Source organism: Gadus morhua, chromosome 8, assembly GCF_902167405.1.
Source record: "Gadus morhua chromosome 8, gadMor3.0, whole genome shotgun sequence".
NCBI lineage: Eukaryota > Metazoa > Chordata > Actinopteri > Gadiformes > Gadidae > Gadus > Gadus morhua.
In genome coordinates this window covers 15,529,978-15,549,179 of record NC_044055.1, presented here as the reverse complement: position 1 = coordinate 15,549,179, position 19,202 = coordinate 15,529,978, and the positions used below count along the sequence as shown (strand labels likewise).

Sequence of the window (19,202 nt, the reverse complement as noted above, 5' to 3'; positions counted from 1 at the left end):
GACGGCACGAATCCGGAGTCGGACCGTATTCTCAGTGACACCTGCCCGAACTTCCGCTCTCTCGGACACGTCATTCATTCGCGGAAGGAATACTCCTTGCAAAAACCCTGCAGTGGCATTCTTTCTTGTCAATTAGTCCACAAAGCCCACTCGAAAACATGTCCAACTCGGTGATATCAGTGATCTCCCGGTTCCTGGAGGAATACAAGACCACTACACCAAACAAGCTGAAAGTAGTGGACGCCTATCTGCTTTACATTCTGCTCACGGGGGCTCTACAGTTCCTGTATTGCTTGCTTGTGGGAACCTTCCCCTTCAATAGCTTCTTATCGGGCTTCATCTCGTGTGTCGGCTCGTTCATTCTCGCAGGTAAATAATGTATTCGGAGTAAACCTGTCTCTTTTGTATGTGCATAGGATTGACGCGAACATGGAAGTCGTGCAGGGTCGACCTACGCTTCTTGTTATGCGAGGACTTGCTAGGACGTGTCGTCCCTAGTACCTTGGCTAACCTGACACGAAGCGTTCCATGGTATTCATAATTTAGCGCAAAACCGTTGAATTAGTTGTACCTAAGTATAGTTCCAGCATTAGTTGATGCATGATATATATCATACATCAACATTAAATTCTTGATCCATATATCTCGATTGCTAATTGCGATACTGGACCACGTTCTGGCTACGAGTATATAATCATACTGTGCATAATTGAATGTCATAAACAATTTAATATAACACGTCTGTGATATAGTACACTGTAGAATGCATTATCAGATAACATACAACCAAACCACATCATAACAAGAACCAAACATGCAGGTAACTTTTCAAACCATCATCAACCCGATTACACATAGACGGTCTTCCTCAATCATTTCTAGCTTTAGCAAATTCAAATCAAGTGGGCGAAACAAAATTGAACAACGCTTTTCAGCATGATTTTCTGTGAGTTGCTGTTGTGTAGAAAAAGTGTTAAAGCTTTTGTGAATAGACACGTTTCATCAAATGTGGCACAAAACGAAAATGTTTGTCTTTCTGTTTGTTTCAGTGTGCCTTCGTATCCAGATCAACCCAACGAACAAGGGCGAGTTCCAGTCGGTCTCTCCGGAGAGGGCCTTCGCTGACTTCTTGTTTGCTCACACCGTCCTCCATCTTGTCGTGATGAATTTCATCGGTTGATACCCTTCTGAACCCGACCCTCCTGTCTCAACATTGCAGGTATGTCCAGCACCTGTTCTCTACACTATAAAGGTAGACCCTAGCCTGAGAACCAGACAAAACTGCAAGCTCTTGTTTTATGTGGTCTGGCGTATGTGTCTGCCCCCCCTACCGTTCAGACAAGTTTCCTGCAGACCTGACCCTGCTCGGGCCAATCAGAACTGATTTCTAATTGGGGGCTTGTTTGATAAGATTACTGTGCAGAGGAGCGCCCTATGGAGTGGCGAAGTCACGCCTCTTCCGGTAGGGCTCATGGGACCTATGAGATCGAAAAATATGAATGGGAGTCAATGGAGAGAAAATAATTATTTTCTGGTCCCAGTCTTTATATGCCCTGGATTACACATATGTTGTTTGTGGATTTAAATGATAATTTTTCATGCAAAGAAAACTAAAAAAATTCGTGAAGAAGTTTGATAATCTTAGGTTTTATGTGAGGCCGCTTTGTGAACTACAGCTCTTCGCTGCTCTCGACACATATGATATACGTCACCACACCCGCGCTTGGAACTCGGCACAGAGACACCCATTCATATTTTTCGATCTCATAGGTCCCATGAGCCCTACCGGAAGGGGAGTGACTTCGTCACTCCATAGGAGCGCTGTTGAGGAATTTTCATAAACAACCAAGATGGCTGCCGCTAATGTGTCCCACATTTCGTTGCTCTGATTGGTTGAAGGTCCAATTGTGGCCAGAGGCGTCTTTGGTCTGCGGCTGTTGATAAAACCTTTTTCAAAAACTAAAATAAAATCAAAGATGAGAGGGTCCAGACTGATACGGATATGGGAACTAGTCTGCCGATGTAAGGCTAGGTACACTCGGAGGGCAGAGTGAACTATAGTGTGTTGAACATAAAAAGTCTGTATTGGAATCAAATGTGAGTTATCAGACACTCTGCGGCCGACTTACTGTTTCAATTGGTATGACTAAAAAGATAATTGACGTGCTTTATAAAAAGTAATGGATATATATGAAATGTGTATGTAAGCCATTACAAGACCTTTCAAAATATGCCCTATCCTGTGTCAAAATGAAGTCCACTTAGATGTATGATGGATAGATCAGTCAAACTGCCTACCTAGTGGACTTTACCAACTGGTAGCTTTATCTATCCGTCATCTAGGTGAACAATCCCAGCTGTGATGTCACAGGGAAGGGCGTGTTTTTTAAATGGCTTGTCACAATCATACCTTATGGTAAAATAGTTGCCTTTTATTACAGCAGAAAAAATTGCATTAACCATATTTTCATGGTACAGTAGCTCAAGGTCCCAGATTAATTATTAGACTTTTACTGGTGGGAAAATGTTCATGAAAATGATGTTCAAAGTTGAGTTTTACCTAGGCTTGTGGCAGGTTAAGAGTGTTTAGGGTACTTGACTATTGGCTGAACGTGTGTAGGTGTCACTGAGCATGATGTCTTACCCCCCGTAAAAAAACTTGTGCTAAATGACTCCACAGTAAATGGCTTGTTCATTATGGTTCATCAACTACAGTTCTTGTTCATTCTGACCAATTTCTGTTTTGTGTTTTTCTCTTAGAATTACAGAGAAGATGACCCACTGAGGCCCAAAATCTCAATTTCTACCGCCACAGAGGATTCCGGCACAATTTGGAAAGTTTATGGTCCGACACACTGTTCTGTTGCTGAACGTTTGCCCTTCTTTTATTTTGTTACTTCTCAATTTGTAAATCATTCCGTTTTGCACTTAATCAAACAGAAATAAAAAAACACCAAACATATCTTTTGTGTATTGTGTTTTTAAAGTCAAATTAGAAAAGGTGGTTGTAATGGTGGGTTCATTATCTAAACAGGAGTTTAAAGCCACACTACTGGATATTGCTACCTGTCTCCCACTAGGTGGTACACTGAGACAATTGGAAGGTCTTGATGGATACATTTATTGTGCCACACCCAAAAATTTGATGTTTAAAATCCTAGATGGAAACAAACATGGTCATGACTTCTTGGTTATTTTCGTCTTCCGATCTGAACATACATTTTGGGGTGTAGTGCGATTCCAAGTATAGATCATGAGCAAACGCTAAACCCTATCCATCTGTGTAGAAGACAAGAACCCGATATATGTCAATTTTTTTTGTACTTTTGCAACTCATTGTGTAAGGCAGGACTTTATCCTGAGAAGTTTTTCAATGGCTAAAGAACCAGATGTTGATGACTGTGGAAATGACTTGACAGACTTAACCCTCACGTTTAGGTCATGTTATAGAGTTGATGTTCTGGTATTTGAGGGTTATGTTCTGGTATATTTCTACAGTTCAAATCTGCCTTACTGTTTTCAACTTTTGAGACTAAAATACATGGAATAGCTAGATTACTTTGAGGCAAGTAGACAACACACATTTTACTCTTAGGTTTAACTTGTTTTCCTCTTCGTCTTTGCCATTAACAGGTTTATTATTTACGTTTCCATAGTGGAAATGATCTATGCTAAATCTATAATCATTAACTCATGCTAACAATTCCAAATTAGTTGGAGTCAACTAATTGACTCCATCCCAAAACCCCCAAAGTTATTCAGCACCTAATCGGTTAATTTATTTTGCAACAACTGGGTCCCAATTGTGGTCACGTGACCACCGAGCAGTATTGGGAACCTCGGTCAGAACAGAGGGCACCACATCACACCATGCCACAGCTGCTCACCGCCGTGTTCCTCCTATTGGCATGCATCCCAGGTACTCGTTGTTCGACTACATTTATTGTAACCTTATTGGTAACGTGTTTGGTTAATGTTGTTCCTGATGGTAGCTAGCTGTTCTTCTAGATCCTCCTTGGATGTCCTCCTTGGATTGTGTTTTTTTCTTTTTGTAAGTTTGAAAACATTGTGTTCGCATTTGGAGAGAAGAAAAATAAGATCATATTTTTATAACATGCTTACTCTGCTATATATTTTTCAGACTTTAATGAATTTTTGTTATCCTGGAATCTTAATTCATGTTTAGTTTCATGATTAATTTCATTACACATAGGCTAAATTACATAATAAAAATCATATTACATTATGATTTGTATGCTATTTATGCTTATCTACACTATTATTGTTAGTGTCTTACTTTAATTTAGGTTTCATTTCTTCAACCTATCGGTCATCCATGTTCGAAGTGGGAAGGGAAGTGTGGAGGGAGAAGTGAAACTTTGCCCGAGTTCCGTTTGAGATGAATCAAACACCATATAGCCGCCTTCTCAAAGCCCTGGTTTTCCTTTTCACATATATTACATATAGGCCTATTACATTAAGAAAATATCCATGTCAAGAAATAATTTAGAATGAGACTTGATTCACTGATAGTCTCTAAGAGCCTTTTATAGCTGGTATTATTATGCGTTTTGGGCAATCGAATATGAATCGGATATCGCAAACACGCGTATAGGCCTGCACACACCTTTTATTTAAACCTGGCGTCAGAAAGAAACGTGTCCTGATTGATCCAGATCCAGATAGTTATCCAGATATCAATGATAGTCTTTCGCACGTCAGTTCCAAGCTAGAGAAAAAGTTAGGTTATTAAAAGTTTAAGAACTGCTGATGATTGCAGACCCTTGCACAATCGCTGTATTGTTTACAATGTTCCTAATGATGAAATGCCTAACCTAACAGCGGAGCTCCATGAACCATAAATAGGAGCAGATAACTACTGGACACTACCATATTGGTCTTTTTTTTAACAACGTAGCCTAACGCATGCTGATACTTTAATTATTTATGATTGCGTTTTTGGTGAGCAGGGTCGCGCTGTTCCAAGTTGATTTTCCAAATGTTGATGATTCAAGTCAAAGGAATGATGCTGTCGAGTATGAGTCAAAAGTGGAGGAAACTGCGTCCATTTCCCATCCCCAATGCAACGCTATTGGCTATATTCTTGATGATGCTGAGTCGGGTGCATTTCCATTTGTGTTGGATATGGTCAAAATGCGTCTCAGGCCAATTTATGTGCTTTCTAAGATCCAATAACAAGGTTAATTTAAAGCCTGGATTTGTATGCGCTGTGGCAGGACATAAGTAATTGATTAGTGTTTTGACTGGGCTTCTTGATGACGGTCTCTGGATTCACTGTCTACCCCTACCTGATCCTTAATGGCCTGTACTGTCTAACCCCTACCTGCTCCTCAACTACCTTTCTCGGTAACCACTCTCCAACCCCTACCTGCTCCTTAATGACCTGTCTCTTTACTGTCTAACCCCTACCTGGTCCTTAACGACCTGTCACCGTAGTCACTGTCCAACCCCTACCTGGTCCTTAATGACCTGTCTCTGTACTGTCTAACCCCTACCTGGTCCTTAACGACCTGTCTCTGTATTCACTGTCTAACCCCTACCTGGTCCTTAATGACCTGTCTCTGTACTGTCTAACCCCTACCTGGTCCTTAATGACCTGTCTCTGTACTGTCTAACCCCTACCTGGTCCCTAATGACCTGTGTCTGTACTGTCTAACCCCTACCTGCTCCTTAATGACCTGTCTCTGTACTGTCTAACCCCTACCTGGTCCTTAACGACCTGTCTCTGTATTCACTGCCTAACCCCTACCTGGTCCTTAATGACCTGTCTCTGTACTGTCTAACCCCTACCTGGTCCTTAATGACCTGTCTCTGTACTGTCTAACCCCTACCTGGTCCGTAACGACCTGTTTCTGTATTCATTGTCTAACCCCTACCTGCTCCTTAATGAACTGTCTCTGTACTGTCTAACCCCTACCTGGTCCTTAACGACCTGTCTCTGTATTCACTGTCTAACCACTAACTAGCTTTGGATACATGTCTCTGCTAAATCCACTTACAGCCACTGAACCTAAACCCCTGACCCCTCTCCCGCCCGCCAGCCGCCCGGTCCGGGGTGACCACCGTGTCTGAGCTCAGCGCACTGGAGGGCCGCTCCATTGCCGCCCCCTGCCACTACGACCCCGCCCTGGCCGCCCACGTCAAGTACTGGTGCTGGGGCATCTTCAAGGACACGTGCACCATGGTGGCCCGCACGGACACGGCCCCCTCGGACCCCAGAGTGAGCATCGTGGACGACCCCGCCCAGCAGGTGTTCACGGTGACCATGGCGGACCTGACAGAGGACCAGGCCGGGTGGTACCACTGCGGTGCCGAGGAGGGGGGGATATGGAGCAAGGACCCCTCGGCCGCCGTCTACCTCAGCGTGGTTCACGGTGGGTGGGGACTCGGGGAGAGGGCGGGGTCTTCTTGGCGGGCGTGGGGGGTGTGTGGTTGGCCGTCGTAGCGGAGAGGGGTGTTGGTTTTTAGGGGTCGACTTAGCTCAGGAGGTATTGGCATTGGCAGGTTGGCTTGTAACCGGAAGGTTGCTAGTTAGATCCCTGGCTCCTCCTAGCTGAGCATTGAGGTGCATCGCATGGTTGACTCCGCCATCGGTGTGTGTATGTGTGCATTAACCGTTGAAAGTTGATTTTGATAAAAGCGTCTGCTAAATGCCTTAAATCTAAATGTCAAATGTTTAGAGGACAGCTGAATGACGTTGGGCCCCACACACTAGCTATATCACGAGCCTAAACTAAAGGGGATAAAACACTCTTCTTGTTTCTGATTTCTGTAGCTACTCTGCCCTCGGTCCAGCGGCGGACGTCTCTGATATGTCGTTGTCTTTTGTTGTGGAGACACACTTAGTCCAACCATGCACTTGGCTAGCTCCCACCCATAGAACCAATAAACTTGTCGTTTCCCATTCTGTAGCTGTGGCCAGTGTCTAGTTTGAGCTTCTTTTTCTTTTACTTGGTTGTGCGGCACTATTAGTAGTATTTTAGTTGCCTCCAGTATCGATTGTATGCCTGGATAATTCAACGTCTCACCTGTGGTAAAAGAGTCTGCCTAAGTGACTTAGTGCGGGCAGCTTTCTCTCCACCCTGTTGTGCCTGCTGATCCCACATGATCCCTGATCCACTTATTCTCTGAGCTGCTTGTTAATGTTTAACCGTATTGATTTTTCTTTATGGATCGTTTTATTCCTTTGCGTGTTTGATTAGGCATGTCTGTGGTGAACAACCGGCTGGATGGAGAGGAGGGGGGAAGTGTTGCGGTGGACTGTCTCTACAGTAAGAGATACAGGTATGTCATCTCGTCTCGTCCAATCACTGAACCTTCTCAAACTCCATGTGTCTGTGGTTCTTAACCTTTCGTGTACGGTGAACCCTTTGATTTTTCTTGTTCTGAAAATGTTTGGGATCCAAACGTCTCTTAATTTTTCTGCGTCTGCCTCCACCAAATCGTTTTTCATCGTTTATCTGCCGGTAATATCCAGGGAATGTGTGCTCACTGCAGCACATCAAGTGATTAGTAATAGTTTGTTTGTGGTTGTGAATCATTAGGCAGGTTTGTTGGGGTACGCAAGAGCTTTTATGAGAAGTTATTTTCTTAATACATTTTTATACAAAACACTAATCATTATTATCGAAGACGGCTCGTGAACCCTATGATAGAAACACCCCTCCATGCGCGAGAGACATGATGTAGCATCCAGAACATGGAGGAAACACAATCTCAGCAAACAGTTTGGAGAGTAATGAGTGTAAATCCGCCTACTCAATGCATGAGTGAATGTGAATATTACCCACAGACGGTCGACCTCTGCCCGAAATGGTCTGTTGCAGCGGGGAAAGTAAAAGTCTGGCAGTGGTTTTCACCGGTTCCTCTTCACTCATGCATCGCGGAAACAGATTTCTATCATTAGCTTCACTGGTTTTCATTTTAATAAGCAAATCACAGATGGTTGCTGGGAAATGCTGGCACGCCAGGCAGTAGCTATCAGGGAGGGGTCAATTAGAGGTCATCTGTGCTCTTCATGTCTTAAAATAAGCTCTGCGGTGGTGGCTTGGCAGTGTGGCTACCATGTCTGCAACATGCGTTACATATTGACCCTGGTGGACCATGCTATAGATCCTTCCCTCGCTCTCTTTCAATCAGTCTTCACTCAGAGGAAAGTATCCATGAGTGCACGTGACCTCACACGTCCAGTTTGACATTAGGGAAAAACCCAAAGCCTCCTCCTGCTCCTTAAGGAAATGTATCTGAATGACCGGTTCATCTCTTAGGATAAAAGCATCTCAATGGCAGTTAGTAGTTAGGCGTAGTTAGTGTCCTAACCACGTTGGCGATCCAGGTTACACCTCTCCACTCTCCCGTCAATAGAGACACAAAACAACAAAGACACATTAAATTAATGAATCTATTACAGTTCCAGTATGAAGAGAAAGGACCCTACCGTCCTGGACAGATGAACATGCCTATAAATTAATGCAGAAACACATTAATGAATGGTCTGTTTTGCTACCTTTATTACCACTACTAGTATAGCTATTACTATGAATGCTAATTATTTAATCAGATGAGACTCCTTGAAAGTAAAAACTGTTTTTCAAGAGCGACTTGGCCAAGAACTAGCATCAAACCACACATCAGGGTTTCAGAGAGACAATGCAACAAAGGAAAAGCTTACAGGAGCCTTCTTAATTTAATTTAATTCAATTCAATTTTATTTGTATAGCTCTAAATCACAGGTACAATAAGGGGTTTACAGGCTATATATTTATGCCCCCCCCCCCAGCCATAGCCCCTAGATGGCAAGAAATAACTCCCTTGATCAGAATGGAAAATCGAACACTGACTCCTTTGTTTTAAAGGTGACATATTATACTACCAGGTGTGAGTGTGATTAGCCATTAGCGCGCCAACTCGTGATGTCAGAAGAGGGCCAAGGCTGACTTTCAAAACGGATTGTAATGGATAATCACTCTCACACCTGGTGGTATAATATTTCACCTTTAAGGGTTACCTCGGCCCTTCTCATGCCTCTCCACCTCTTTTTCTCCATCAGAGACATAAAGAAGAGCTGGTGTCGCAGTGGGGACCCAGGCTCCTGTCAGTTCACGGGGACCGAAGGCATCTTCGACAGCCCCTCGGTTACCATCGCTGACGACCGGGTCGGGGCCTTCACCGTCAACCTCAGCAAACTGCGGATGGCGGACGCCGGCTGGTACTGGTGTGGCGTCGGAACGCAGAAGACCGCCGTCCAGGTCCTGGTCACGCCTCGCCCTTCAACTAGTAGGTTCTGTAAAAATATTTTAAAGGGAAAGCATTTGTTTTATCGCCTGGGGATTGAGTTTCCGATAAAAGGATTTTACCTCACACCATGTGAGATGATAATAAGCCATTGCAAAACTGTTAATAGTTAAAACACTGCCTCCTGGTGGCTACCTGAACTATCAAAAGGACACTAGGGCGGCAGTTGGACTTGCACAGGTGCCAACAACCAGTGTTGGGAACGTTACTTTAAAAAAATAAGTAGTTATAGTTACTAACTACTTGTTCCAAAAAGTAACTGAATTACTCTATAATAAAAGTAACTAGTTACCAGGGAAAGTAACTATTTCGTTACTGTAACAAAAGAAAGTTGCTATAGGTCAAAAATTTGGATTTTTCTGTGCAGTTTTCACTTGGCCTTAATTTGTTAAATGGTTGAACTGCCCATTCAAGGCCCTGATATATTTCCAAGAGAATTTTAATTTGCTTGGTTGCAAATTAAAATAGGAATATCTGGAATATCTGCCGAATACTACAGAAAATGCCAACTTTTCATCGGATTGCTCCAGACTCGCCATTTCTGCTGCTTCATCGAATCTGTTTGGTGTGTGCATGTGCGTGTGTGTGTGTGGCACGCGTGTCCTGGCTTGTGTGTAAAAACACTGGCTCCGATTGGCTACCATGAAACATGAGTCTGCCTTAGCAAATCATAATTATTTTATCTTGTCGCTTATCTTGTTGTTAACCCACCCGGTCTCCTCACTAGCAGTTTGTGTTTGGAGACAGGGGTGCGTTCGGATTACGCAGTTTATTCAATCAATTCATAGTAACGCACCGCATTTAACGTACAGTAACGGTAACGGCGTTGTAATGACGGAAACAGTAATTAGTTAGATTACCCCGTTACTGAAAAAATAACGGCGTTACCTAAACAAACTCCGTTCTTTTAAACGGCATTATTACAAACACTGCCAGACACTAACATAATGCATGCATAAACACACAGGGAGTTTGAATATAAGTGTTTCGTTTCATTACATTTCACACTAATATTCCCTTTTTTAAAGTCAATTGATTTTGGAGTTTTTCTTTCATTTATTTATTTGAGACTTTGGTTTCGGGTCTTTTTACATCACAATCAAGTGCAAGTGGAACAATAACATCACATGCTGCCTCATCTCCAAACAAACATCGTAAAAACTATAACAAACCTAGAACACGCAATAAAGGGAAGGTAATTGGCGAATGAAACAAATGTTTTCATGACTGTGCTTATATGACTGCGGTTTTAGAAAAGCGGATTGAAACACCTCCCTTCTAGCCACTTGACTGAGATTTCTGCCACTACTTCACCGTCTGCAGCAGCAGTTCCGGTGACCTCGACCCCGGCTGGGGCTCGTTCCCCGGAGCACATCTCCTTGGAGTCCCAGCTGGCTCACAGGTAACCAGTGTTGGGAAGGTTACTTTTAAAATGTATCCAGTTACAGAATACATGCCCAAAAATGTAATATGTAACGTATTCCGTTTCATCACTCAATCTGAGCATTGTATTCTGAATACTTAACAGGCCTATTCTGGTGTGTTCTTCTGTTCTGACTGGCTGAATGTGTTAGGCCCAAGTCTCCCTGAAAGTGAACTATTTTATATAATTTGCTGTAGTGGAACAAAGACTATAAGGGTAGGCCTATGTTCATGCCAAAGATATTTGCTATTACATCTAACATGTTTTTCACTGAGCTAAGTGCATTATAAAATTGCCGAGAGAGAGAGAGAGAGAGTAACTGTAACTGTAACCGTATTCTAAATACCAACTATTTTTTATTTACAAATTGTAAACTAACGGAATACAGTTAGCTATAATTTGTATTCTGAATACCGGTACGTAACGCCGGTACATGTATTCCGTTACTCACCAACACTGCAGGTAACATATATAAATTAATAACATTATATTTATTTAGCTGATTTACAGTAAGTGTGTTCCACAATGAAGCCATAACCCAAAAAGTGCAAGAATAATTCAAATAAATCACATGATTCAAATAAGCATACTGCTTCAAGTGCTACAATATCTACATTCCTGTCTGCCTGTCTGTACATTGAGGCTTTAAATGTTCTGTAAGGGTTGTGAAGGTCTTGACGCTCTGCCTTGCAGCGAGAGCTTCTGCACTAGCACTAGCAGTAGCAGTAGCACTAGTGGTTTCGCCCGCTGAACTTCGCATGCCACATAATGAGTGGGTTCTTCCTCTTCCCCTTCTTTTTCTAAGTGTCTCGTCCCGCAATTTCAGAGGTCCTTCACACATCTCCTACCTCTCGCTCTTGAGAGCCCTTAACTGCCGAGAGCAATTTCTCGCCGGCCGGCCAGGCTGTGGTGTGCTGAAACACGTGTCTCTAGGGGATTCTGAGGGCTTGGGACTGGAGAGCAGGACTGTTGTTGTAACTGTTGGCAGACAGAAGCCGATGTCAACGAGCTCAGGTGGTGTCCTCCAGCCGCGGCACCGTGACCCTCTGATGCAGCACTTCTAATCACAGAGTCCACACGCGCACGCACGCGCCAGCACACGCACGCATATGTACACACACACACACCGAAGTTCACTCCAATGTTACAGAGAGCAACAGCTTTTCGCAGTGTGTAGTAGTTGCATTTTGTGGTGTGCTTGTGTGTAAATAAATAAATAAATGTTGATTGTGGTATAGAAAACTGTAATGTCAGTTGTGATTTATTATCTGTTTCTGTGTGTGTATGTTGGTTGTGTGTTATTGTGTGTGTGTGTGTGTGTGTGTCTGTGTGCGTGTTCCAGGCATGTCTTGGGGGCAGTAGTGGTGTTTGCGTCCTTCACGCTCATCGTTGGCATGGTCTTATCGGCCAGAAAGATCTGGCAACGGCACAGTAAGACATCATGCAATTTAAACACACAAGTCTGTTGTTCTGTTCTCTCCCGCCGTACACCTAATCTAATATTGTAGTCTGGCAACATTCAACAGAATGGACCCAAACGTGTCCATCGTTGCACGTGTTGTTGCAGCAGTGCTCGCGTAGAAACGCTGACGCAGGAATGTTCCCTGTCTATTCTAGAGAGAGAGCAACGACGGAGACAGGGCGAGGAGCTGAAAGCAAGACTCAGTGTAAGTTATTTGATTTTGCAACCTCAGTGATTTTTTGTAGCGATTCAGATTTTTGAGCAACAGTAGTGATTTGTTTCACTGCAGTTTTGATTTTTGTAATTTTTTTGAGTTATGGTAATGATTTGTTTTGCTAGATACGATTTTTGCGATATTGTACAGCTTTCTTTGGCAATGGTGATTTTTTCTGAACAGTTGTTGTCCTTGAATAGTTATATATTCTAACATTTGTGTTTTTGACTAACAGCTATTCCTTTACCCTTATGTTTCCCTTAGTTGTGTCATGAGGACATAGATGAAGCTTCTATAATCTTCCTCAACAGGGATTCACAGAAGATGGATATCTTCGGTGCAGAATAATAAAATAAGAGGCCTTTATTTTTCATAATTTTCAAGTAATAATTTTTTTAGCGGAATCTATTTAACATATTATTGTGTATTGTTTATTTGTGTTAATTTCCTTGATACCAATGTAATTTTTTGCTTTCATTAAAAACATCTAAATTCAGTTATCTCCGTCACGCCTTTCTTCTCATACTTACTTTTCGAAGTACAATTTCATAATTCCAAAACTTCTTCGTTGGTGATTCACACCGCACGGTGTCTTCCCCCATGCTGCCTCACTTCCTCTCAGTGTAATTGCCTTCCCTCAATTATGTTCTTCTTCTGCAATTATATGTATGACGCAGGAACCCTAGAGTACTAAAGTGTGACGTCAAGTTTCCACACACAAACCAAATTAACAAGGGGAAATCCAATGCCACACAAACGTTTCATAGAAAATGAAAGATTTTTTTGCGAATTGATTTGCGAGTTTGCTTTACCATGATGTCAGTAATATTGAGTAGATTGTCTTCATATAAAAAAAATAACTAAAGTAACGTCGTCGAACTACACAAGATATTTGAACGCAAATAGAATATCTGATTTTGGTCTCCAACTCTATACCTCTTACGTTTGCCAGTAAGGAGACCCGGGTGTGTATTTCTTAGAAAGGAGATTTCAACAACATCTAATGGAACAATAGGGCAGGGAGAAACAGATAGGTTAATATGATGCGGGTTAACCTAAAGGTAGCAAGGTGGGTTTCTATTTGCGTCTCTTTTGAGAAGTAATTTAAAGTGGCCACTAGGTGGAGACCAACACTTTTTGTTGACGTCTACTAGTCTGATGTCTATTATTGTAGACTGCAGTGGGCACGCTGCCGCTTCTGATCCTGGTGTGTTCGTGCATGTGTGTGCGTTTGTACGCCAATGTTGTGTACAAGTTTAAGTGTGTAAACGTACCCAAGTGTGGTACACCACACGAAACAAGCTTTGTTTTTAATCTCACAATTCAGCCCACATGTACATGTGCAGTGTTGCATCGCATTAAAGCAGATTGATAAAGTTCATAGGCCTATTTCTATGCAGGTCGCCAACTGCAGGCAAATTAATTAAAAGGAGAAAATGAGCAGAAGTGAGATACAGACGTTCTCGAGTCACTTAATCTCCAGACGGAAGCCGTGGAGGATAAACCGTTGTGTCGGAGGCTCTGCGCTGCTTGAATTCGATTGCAATTACACATTTTGATTACATTTTGTCCGTGCTGCAGCTACTTTTTTTTGGGTAATAATAGAGCCTACATTAATCATTTTGGATGAGGGGATAGTCAGTAAATACAAATAAATATGCCTGCCTCAGTGAGGAGAGTGAAGGACAGCCAAAGAAAGGCAAAATGACCCACTTCGGCTAATGGCCGCGACACAATCATGAGAAGGCCTTGTTGTCTGCAAAGAAATGGGTGGATAAAGCAATAGGTGAGGAAAAGAGGTTGAGAGGGGCGAGTGAAGGCTGAGGAGAATGGGTGCATTAGGGCCAGAGATGACGATGCGTATGCTTCTACTGGAACCACAGCAGCACTGATATCATAAAACAAGACGCGACAATGTGCATTCCAATCCAAACTAAAGTAACCCCCCCACCCCCCGACAGTAGAGACGACAAGATAATACATTATTGATCCCAGATGGGGACCATCAGGAACAGAAACAACTTCGGTAACGCCATGGCTGCCACTGTGTCTGGCACCATGAATAAAACATCCTCAGACGCCCGCTCCATGCGGGCCCAGATGCAGTGGTCAAGGGCGGGGGACGGAGCCAGATTAATTCAGAGGGTGTGAAGGCAGCTTGGTCCGTGCGCGGTACAGTGGGCTCCTCCACAGTGAGATGAAACGAGGGTCCATATGGCGCTGTGATGTTCGCCCACCACTGTAGGATCCACCGTGACATCAGCTGGAAGGCGGCGTAATGGCGGGAACCAATTGTTGGCGGTCACAATGGCCGTGGAACGGGCGGGTGCAGGGTTGTGTGTGTGTGTGTGTGTGTGTGTGTGTGTGTGTGTGTGTGTGTGTGTGTGTGTGTGTGTGTGGGGGGGTAATTATCTTCCTGGTGGCATTGCAAAGAGGCCTTCCTCCTCTCATTAAACCCGCACACAGACACCATCAAACCGCTGTCTCTCTTAATGCATCGAAAAGGCGCTGGAGAAGAGCCCACTGAACGGCGGATGGGATTGGAACAGCCTGCCCTACGAGCGGATTGGTCTTTATGATGCACTTTGAAAAAAGAAAAAGAGGTAGAGGCAAAAGTTGTCTGGGAGTTTTCCTGGGGGGAATTTATTTTTCCCTCCACATATATTACTTGTTTTGGTCTTTTGAAGCCGGATAACTGGGTAACTCGGCGTGCCTAGAATTCCAACCGCTGGCTATTAATCGGACAAGCTGTGTGCGTGTCTGTCCGCGTGTGTGTGTGCGTGCACGCGAGGGTGTACGTGTGTATTTGTGTGCGGGCGTGCGGGCCTGAGCACGAGTGGTTTTTCGAAATTGAAACAATCACTACATTGGTCAACTGCGTCACAAATTGTTGTTTGTGAGAGCGGCCGATGTTTTGAGCGAGGCTTTCGACAGACCTTAAATTGTTCTTCTGCAGAGCGACGCAACAAGGACTCCACTGCTGCTCATACTGTATACCTGATCCCACAGCAATTCATCCTCGTTGGCCTACTGTACTGCACACAGGAAAACAATACATAAGTGAGGCTAATTGACTCTCCGTCGTAGCATAGTGGCGTGTGGCCAATTTCATCACTAATCGCAAAGAAAACGTTAACATCCTCCCCCCCCAACAAAAAAAAGGAGCTATCGCAAGCCACTTTTTAAAATAAATTGCCCCTCTGTAGTTCTTCCCCTGCTCCATTTCTGTTCCGTTTCTCGCAGCCGTCGTCATTACCTTTAAACCTTGATTCACCTCACCATGCAGGAAGCCCGATTATCCGCGAGAACCACAAAGGAGAAGGAGCTGGAATGAGCCCTCCAGTGCGTCTAAATAAAACATAATTTGCACCCACCACATCGGATTGGAATTAATATTTTAAATTACCCATGCTTACGCTGTTGTCATTTCATATTCTAATGTCATGGATAAAGGTTAGTCCGTTTCATTAATTCGGAAATGTGATTCCATACATGTATGGCTTTACATCTAATTCATGTATATATATATATATATATATATATATATATATATATATATATATATATATATATATATATATATATTCTGCATTCAAACAGGTCAATTATACTGGGTCTAAATTCAACTTTCATGTGCCGAGGCCGGCGTATATTCCGTCAGTCCGCCTGAAAGGGGCCTGGAGTGAAACTCTGTCCCCACCGATGGTTTTCAAATTAAACTGCTGCTCCTCTTTCGCACATCCTCCGCCTCCTTCCGACTTCCCTGTCAGTCAAACATCCCCGGTGAGTGGTGAGGGAGTGCAGGCGGTGAGCAGGGGCCTCTTATTCAATCTGGAGGCAATCATTGGCTGGAGCCGCGGCACGGGTGGGGTCCTTGTTTGGCACAGGATGAGGAGTCGAACTACAAACTACTTGAAAAAATGTCTCAATCAGAGGACCTTTTTTGACGATTCGACTTCGGCATCCACATTAAAAGATGAGCCTTATGAAGCTACATTGGCTGAAGTTAGTTTCTCCCCGGTTTGAACCTGGAACTCTTTATATTTATACATACCACCGCTGTGTTGATACTTGACCCTGATTGGGGTCAATGACAGTCCATTGGTGTGCATTATCTTTCCCCTCTGCCTTTCGACAGTCTTGAATTCATGCGCTACAAATCCAACATTTTAATGGGTAGGGTTAGTTTGTCATTAACTAACGCAAAAAAAAACGAAATTACCAATTGCAGCCGATTGGGTCTATAAAAACACCATAACTTTATAGATCAATGTTACTAATATCCAACCCGGGTTGGTCACAGTGTAATAAGGGGATTCAACCCCTCCATGGTGACATCCTCCAGTAACAGGACACCCCGCGGTGGTTTATTCCTCACACAGAGCATGGTGTAGCTTATTATCCTGAGCCAAATGCTGCAACGATATCTTTACTTCTCTTTACTGGTGTTAGGTTGAGGTTGCTCTCTGGAGGGTCAGCTGGCCGACCTAGCAAAACGTTTTGAATTAAATGTTGGATGCATTTTCGACTTCCTCCCACGTTGCCATGTGGTTGCAGACGGACAGGGAAACAAGTAACCAATTAAAAGTGGAATGACTCACACCTAACAATGTAGCTGGGTGCAGTGCTTAGCGCTTCTCCGACCCATGGCGCCTATGAGCAAGGCATTCATCAGTATCCAGGCCGGGGTTTCATTCACATAAAACAAAGCTTCTTAACGCAATTCAGGAAACATGGTTATTCTTCCCTTAACAAACCTGTACATTCTAAAATCAAAACTCTTGTTAGATGTATGCATTGATTTTATGTCTTCGGGTCTTCAAACATTGCATAATCAGGGGCGAACAATATGGAAAATTTAGAGGCATATTTTCAGAATTATTCAATAGGGCAGGGAGAAACCGAGAGGTTAATATGATGCGGGTTAACCTAAATCAACAAAAAAGCCACTAGAAGCCAGCACCCCAATTCATGATGGATGTACGGGACAAGGGGGGTCAATACACACTGACAACGTACCGCCGATCTAATGACCTCACGTCCTGTTTGCCGTCTTCAGGCAAGCATAGAACCGGGAATTGGGATTTTAACATTTTCATAAAAACGGACATGGACATTTGGGCCCTAGTGCTCCGTCTGTGAGGATATATGTGGGTGGAATAAATTGGTGCGCAATTGGTTTTGTTTCCCAAAAAAAATGAACAATGCAATACAGTTAAAATTGGACTGGGTGCGTTGAACTCAAGGGTGACCCAAGCAAGTAGTGGCAAGGAGAATCCAATCACAAAGAGTCCAACTTTGCTCTGCGGGTCTCGCTACAGAGGATAAAGGCCCTAACCTCAAGAATTGGAGAAGTGATTTCTGGACCGTGCTCTGGTTATGAGTGCCAAATTCCATTAAAATCTCAACAGTTATTTGGGCAGCCATTGTCCATAGGAACAAGAAGGACTACAACGAGAACATGGTACAGAGTATACAATTCTACTGTGTATACGGACAGCGAGCGCAGTTCCACTTCAGTAAATAACAGAACGGATATGATTGTAATATACCCTGGAAGCACACTATTCTGCATCTTTATTAACTTATCTAAGGACCAACAGATGTCCGACTGATTTGTTCTGTCTCAGGCTATCCTGTCCCCGGTTTTCACGAATCAAATTTGATTTCCCAGAAACCTTTTATAAATTATATATGAGGCCGGGGTATTAGCTATTTGTATGTAAATGTATTTCTGGCGCAGGAAGCAGGTTGACTCACTAAAGACCCGTTGTGCACCTAACGAACGCTGCACTGGGGACTCCCAGCCAAACAGTGGGCCTGGTGATGCTGCCATGGCGATGGCTTTTCTTGGTTGTTTCCTCTGCACGAAAATAGTTGACGGATATTTCTCAGGAAATGCATACCAACGTCTGAGCTGTGATCTAGGAGTCCTGCAGCTTTAGCAGCAGTTACCCTGGAATAATTTGAGTTTCCCATATACAACACAATGTTGTTTTTTCATTCATGAAAAAGGGCCATCCGGTAGGTTTTACACTCAACAGTGTTCACTCTATTACACGGAAGAAATTTGTTCTGTTGGTTTGCTGACTGGGGCCTTTCTCTGCAGGGTAAATACAGTTCTTGCCATGTTTCATTCTAGCGTCTTGGTTTGCTCCTGTACCACCACAGACTTCCATATACGGTATCCAAGCACGATATCATGTACTCTTTCTGGATACTTGGCTAGAGAACTCTGGTTACATGACATTAAAGTTGTGGGTTCCGAGCATGTTGGGGTATCAAGCATGTGTTTATGTTATTAAGCATGGTTCATCTTGGGGTGTTTAAAAAGCTAGATCCATTCACATCTTTTTTAATTTTATTCTTTGTATTCAATTTATTATCTTTCTGTTATTCTGCTATTTCTGTTATTCTTTCGTTATCTTTCTGTCGTATAGCATTGCGGGCAACCTAATTACATGGATATGAAGTATGTCCACATCATATATCCAATCAGCAAAACAGTTCTGTGCTTCAAAAGTTCAAAGCCTTCCGCTCAGAAAGACTTCCCGCGGACTGCGATGCAGAAGAATGGAGACCATTACAGTTTGAATGAAGCATGACGGCCGACCAGTGCTCAAGATGTCCTGGAAGCAAGCGAACGCCTTGGCAGGGAAGGCAGCGGAGACGCCGGCTGTATTCCCACTCATCTCTCTCTATAGTTAACCTTGGTAAACAGAAGGGGAAAGCCAAGGTCTGGTGTAAGGCGTAGCCATTTGTTACACCGTGCCACGCTTTCTGAATGG

At 43.3% G+C, this 19,202-nt stretch overlaps 2 protein-coding genes across 6 annotated transcripts; both read left to right on the top strand.

Annotated features, from left to right (window-relative positions):
- The first annotated feature begins 11 nt into the window (after positions 1-11).
- On the top strand, positions 12-2,962 carry dad1 (defender against cell death 1). The gene is made up of 3 exons (XM_030363787.1): positions 12-369; positions 1,050-1,219; positions 2,761-2,962. Exons 1-2 carry the CDS (start codon positions 159-161, stop codon positions 1,178-1,180), a joined length of 342 nt encoding a protein of 113 aa, XP_030219647.1. The 5' UTR covers positions 12-158; the 3' UTR covers positions 1,181-1,219; positions 2,761-2,962.
- Positions 2,963-3,789: 827 nt separating this feature from the next.
- Positions 3,790-12,910, top strand: pigr (polymeric immunoglobulin receptor). 5 transcript variants are annotated; one of them, XM_030363782.1, is made up of 8 exons: positions 3,790-3,919; positions 6,063-6,395; positions 7,224-7,305; positions 9,071-9,297; positions 10,639-10,717; positions 12,081-12,169; positions 12,265-12,405; positions 12,726-12,910. In XM_030363782.1, the coding sequence occupies exons 1-8, from the start codon at positions 3,871-3,873 to the stop codon at positions 12,788-12,790; spliced, it is 1,065 nt and encodes a 354-aa protein (XP_030219642.1). In that variant the 5' UTR covers positions 3,790-3,870; the 3' UTR covers positions 12,791-12,910. The 5 variants fall into 5 exon arrangements, with proteins under 5 accessions (XP_030219642.1, XP_030219645.1, XP_030219644.1 ...); XM_030363785.1 differs by having other exon boundaries at positions 3,791-3,919; positions 12,356-12,405; XM_030363784.1 differs by having other exon boundaries at positions 3,791-3,919; positions 12,356-12,405; positions 12,679-12,910.
- Positions 12,911-19,202: the final 6,292 nt, after the last annotated feature.

Coding starts and splice junctions, on each gene's coding strand:
- dad1 (XM_030363787.1), top strand. CDS start 159: ATGTCCAACTCGGTGATATCAGTGATCTCCCGGTTCCTGGAGGAATAC. Junction 370..1,049: donor CGGCTCGTTCATTCTCGCAG/GTAAATAATGTA, acceptor TGTTTGTTTCAG/TGTGCCTTCGTATCCAGATC.
- pigr (XM_030363782.1), top strand. CDS start 3,871: ATGCCACAGCTGCTCACCGCCGTGTTCCTCCTATTGGCATGCATCCCA. Junction 9,298..10,638: donor CACGCCTCGCCCTTCAACTA/GTAGGTTCTGTA, acceptor CACCGTCTGCAG/CAGCAGTTCCGGTGACCTCG. Junction 12,170..12,264: donor AAAGATCTGGCAACGGCACA/GTAAGACATCAT, acceptor AACATTCAACAG/AATGGACCCAAACGTGTCCA.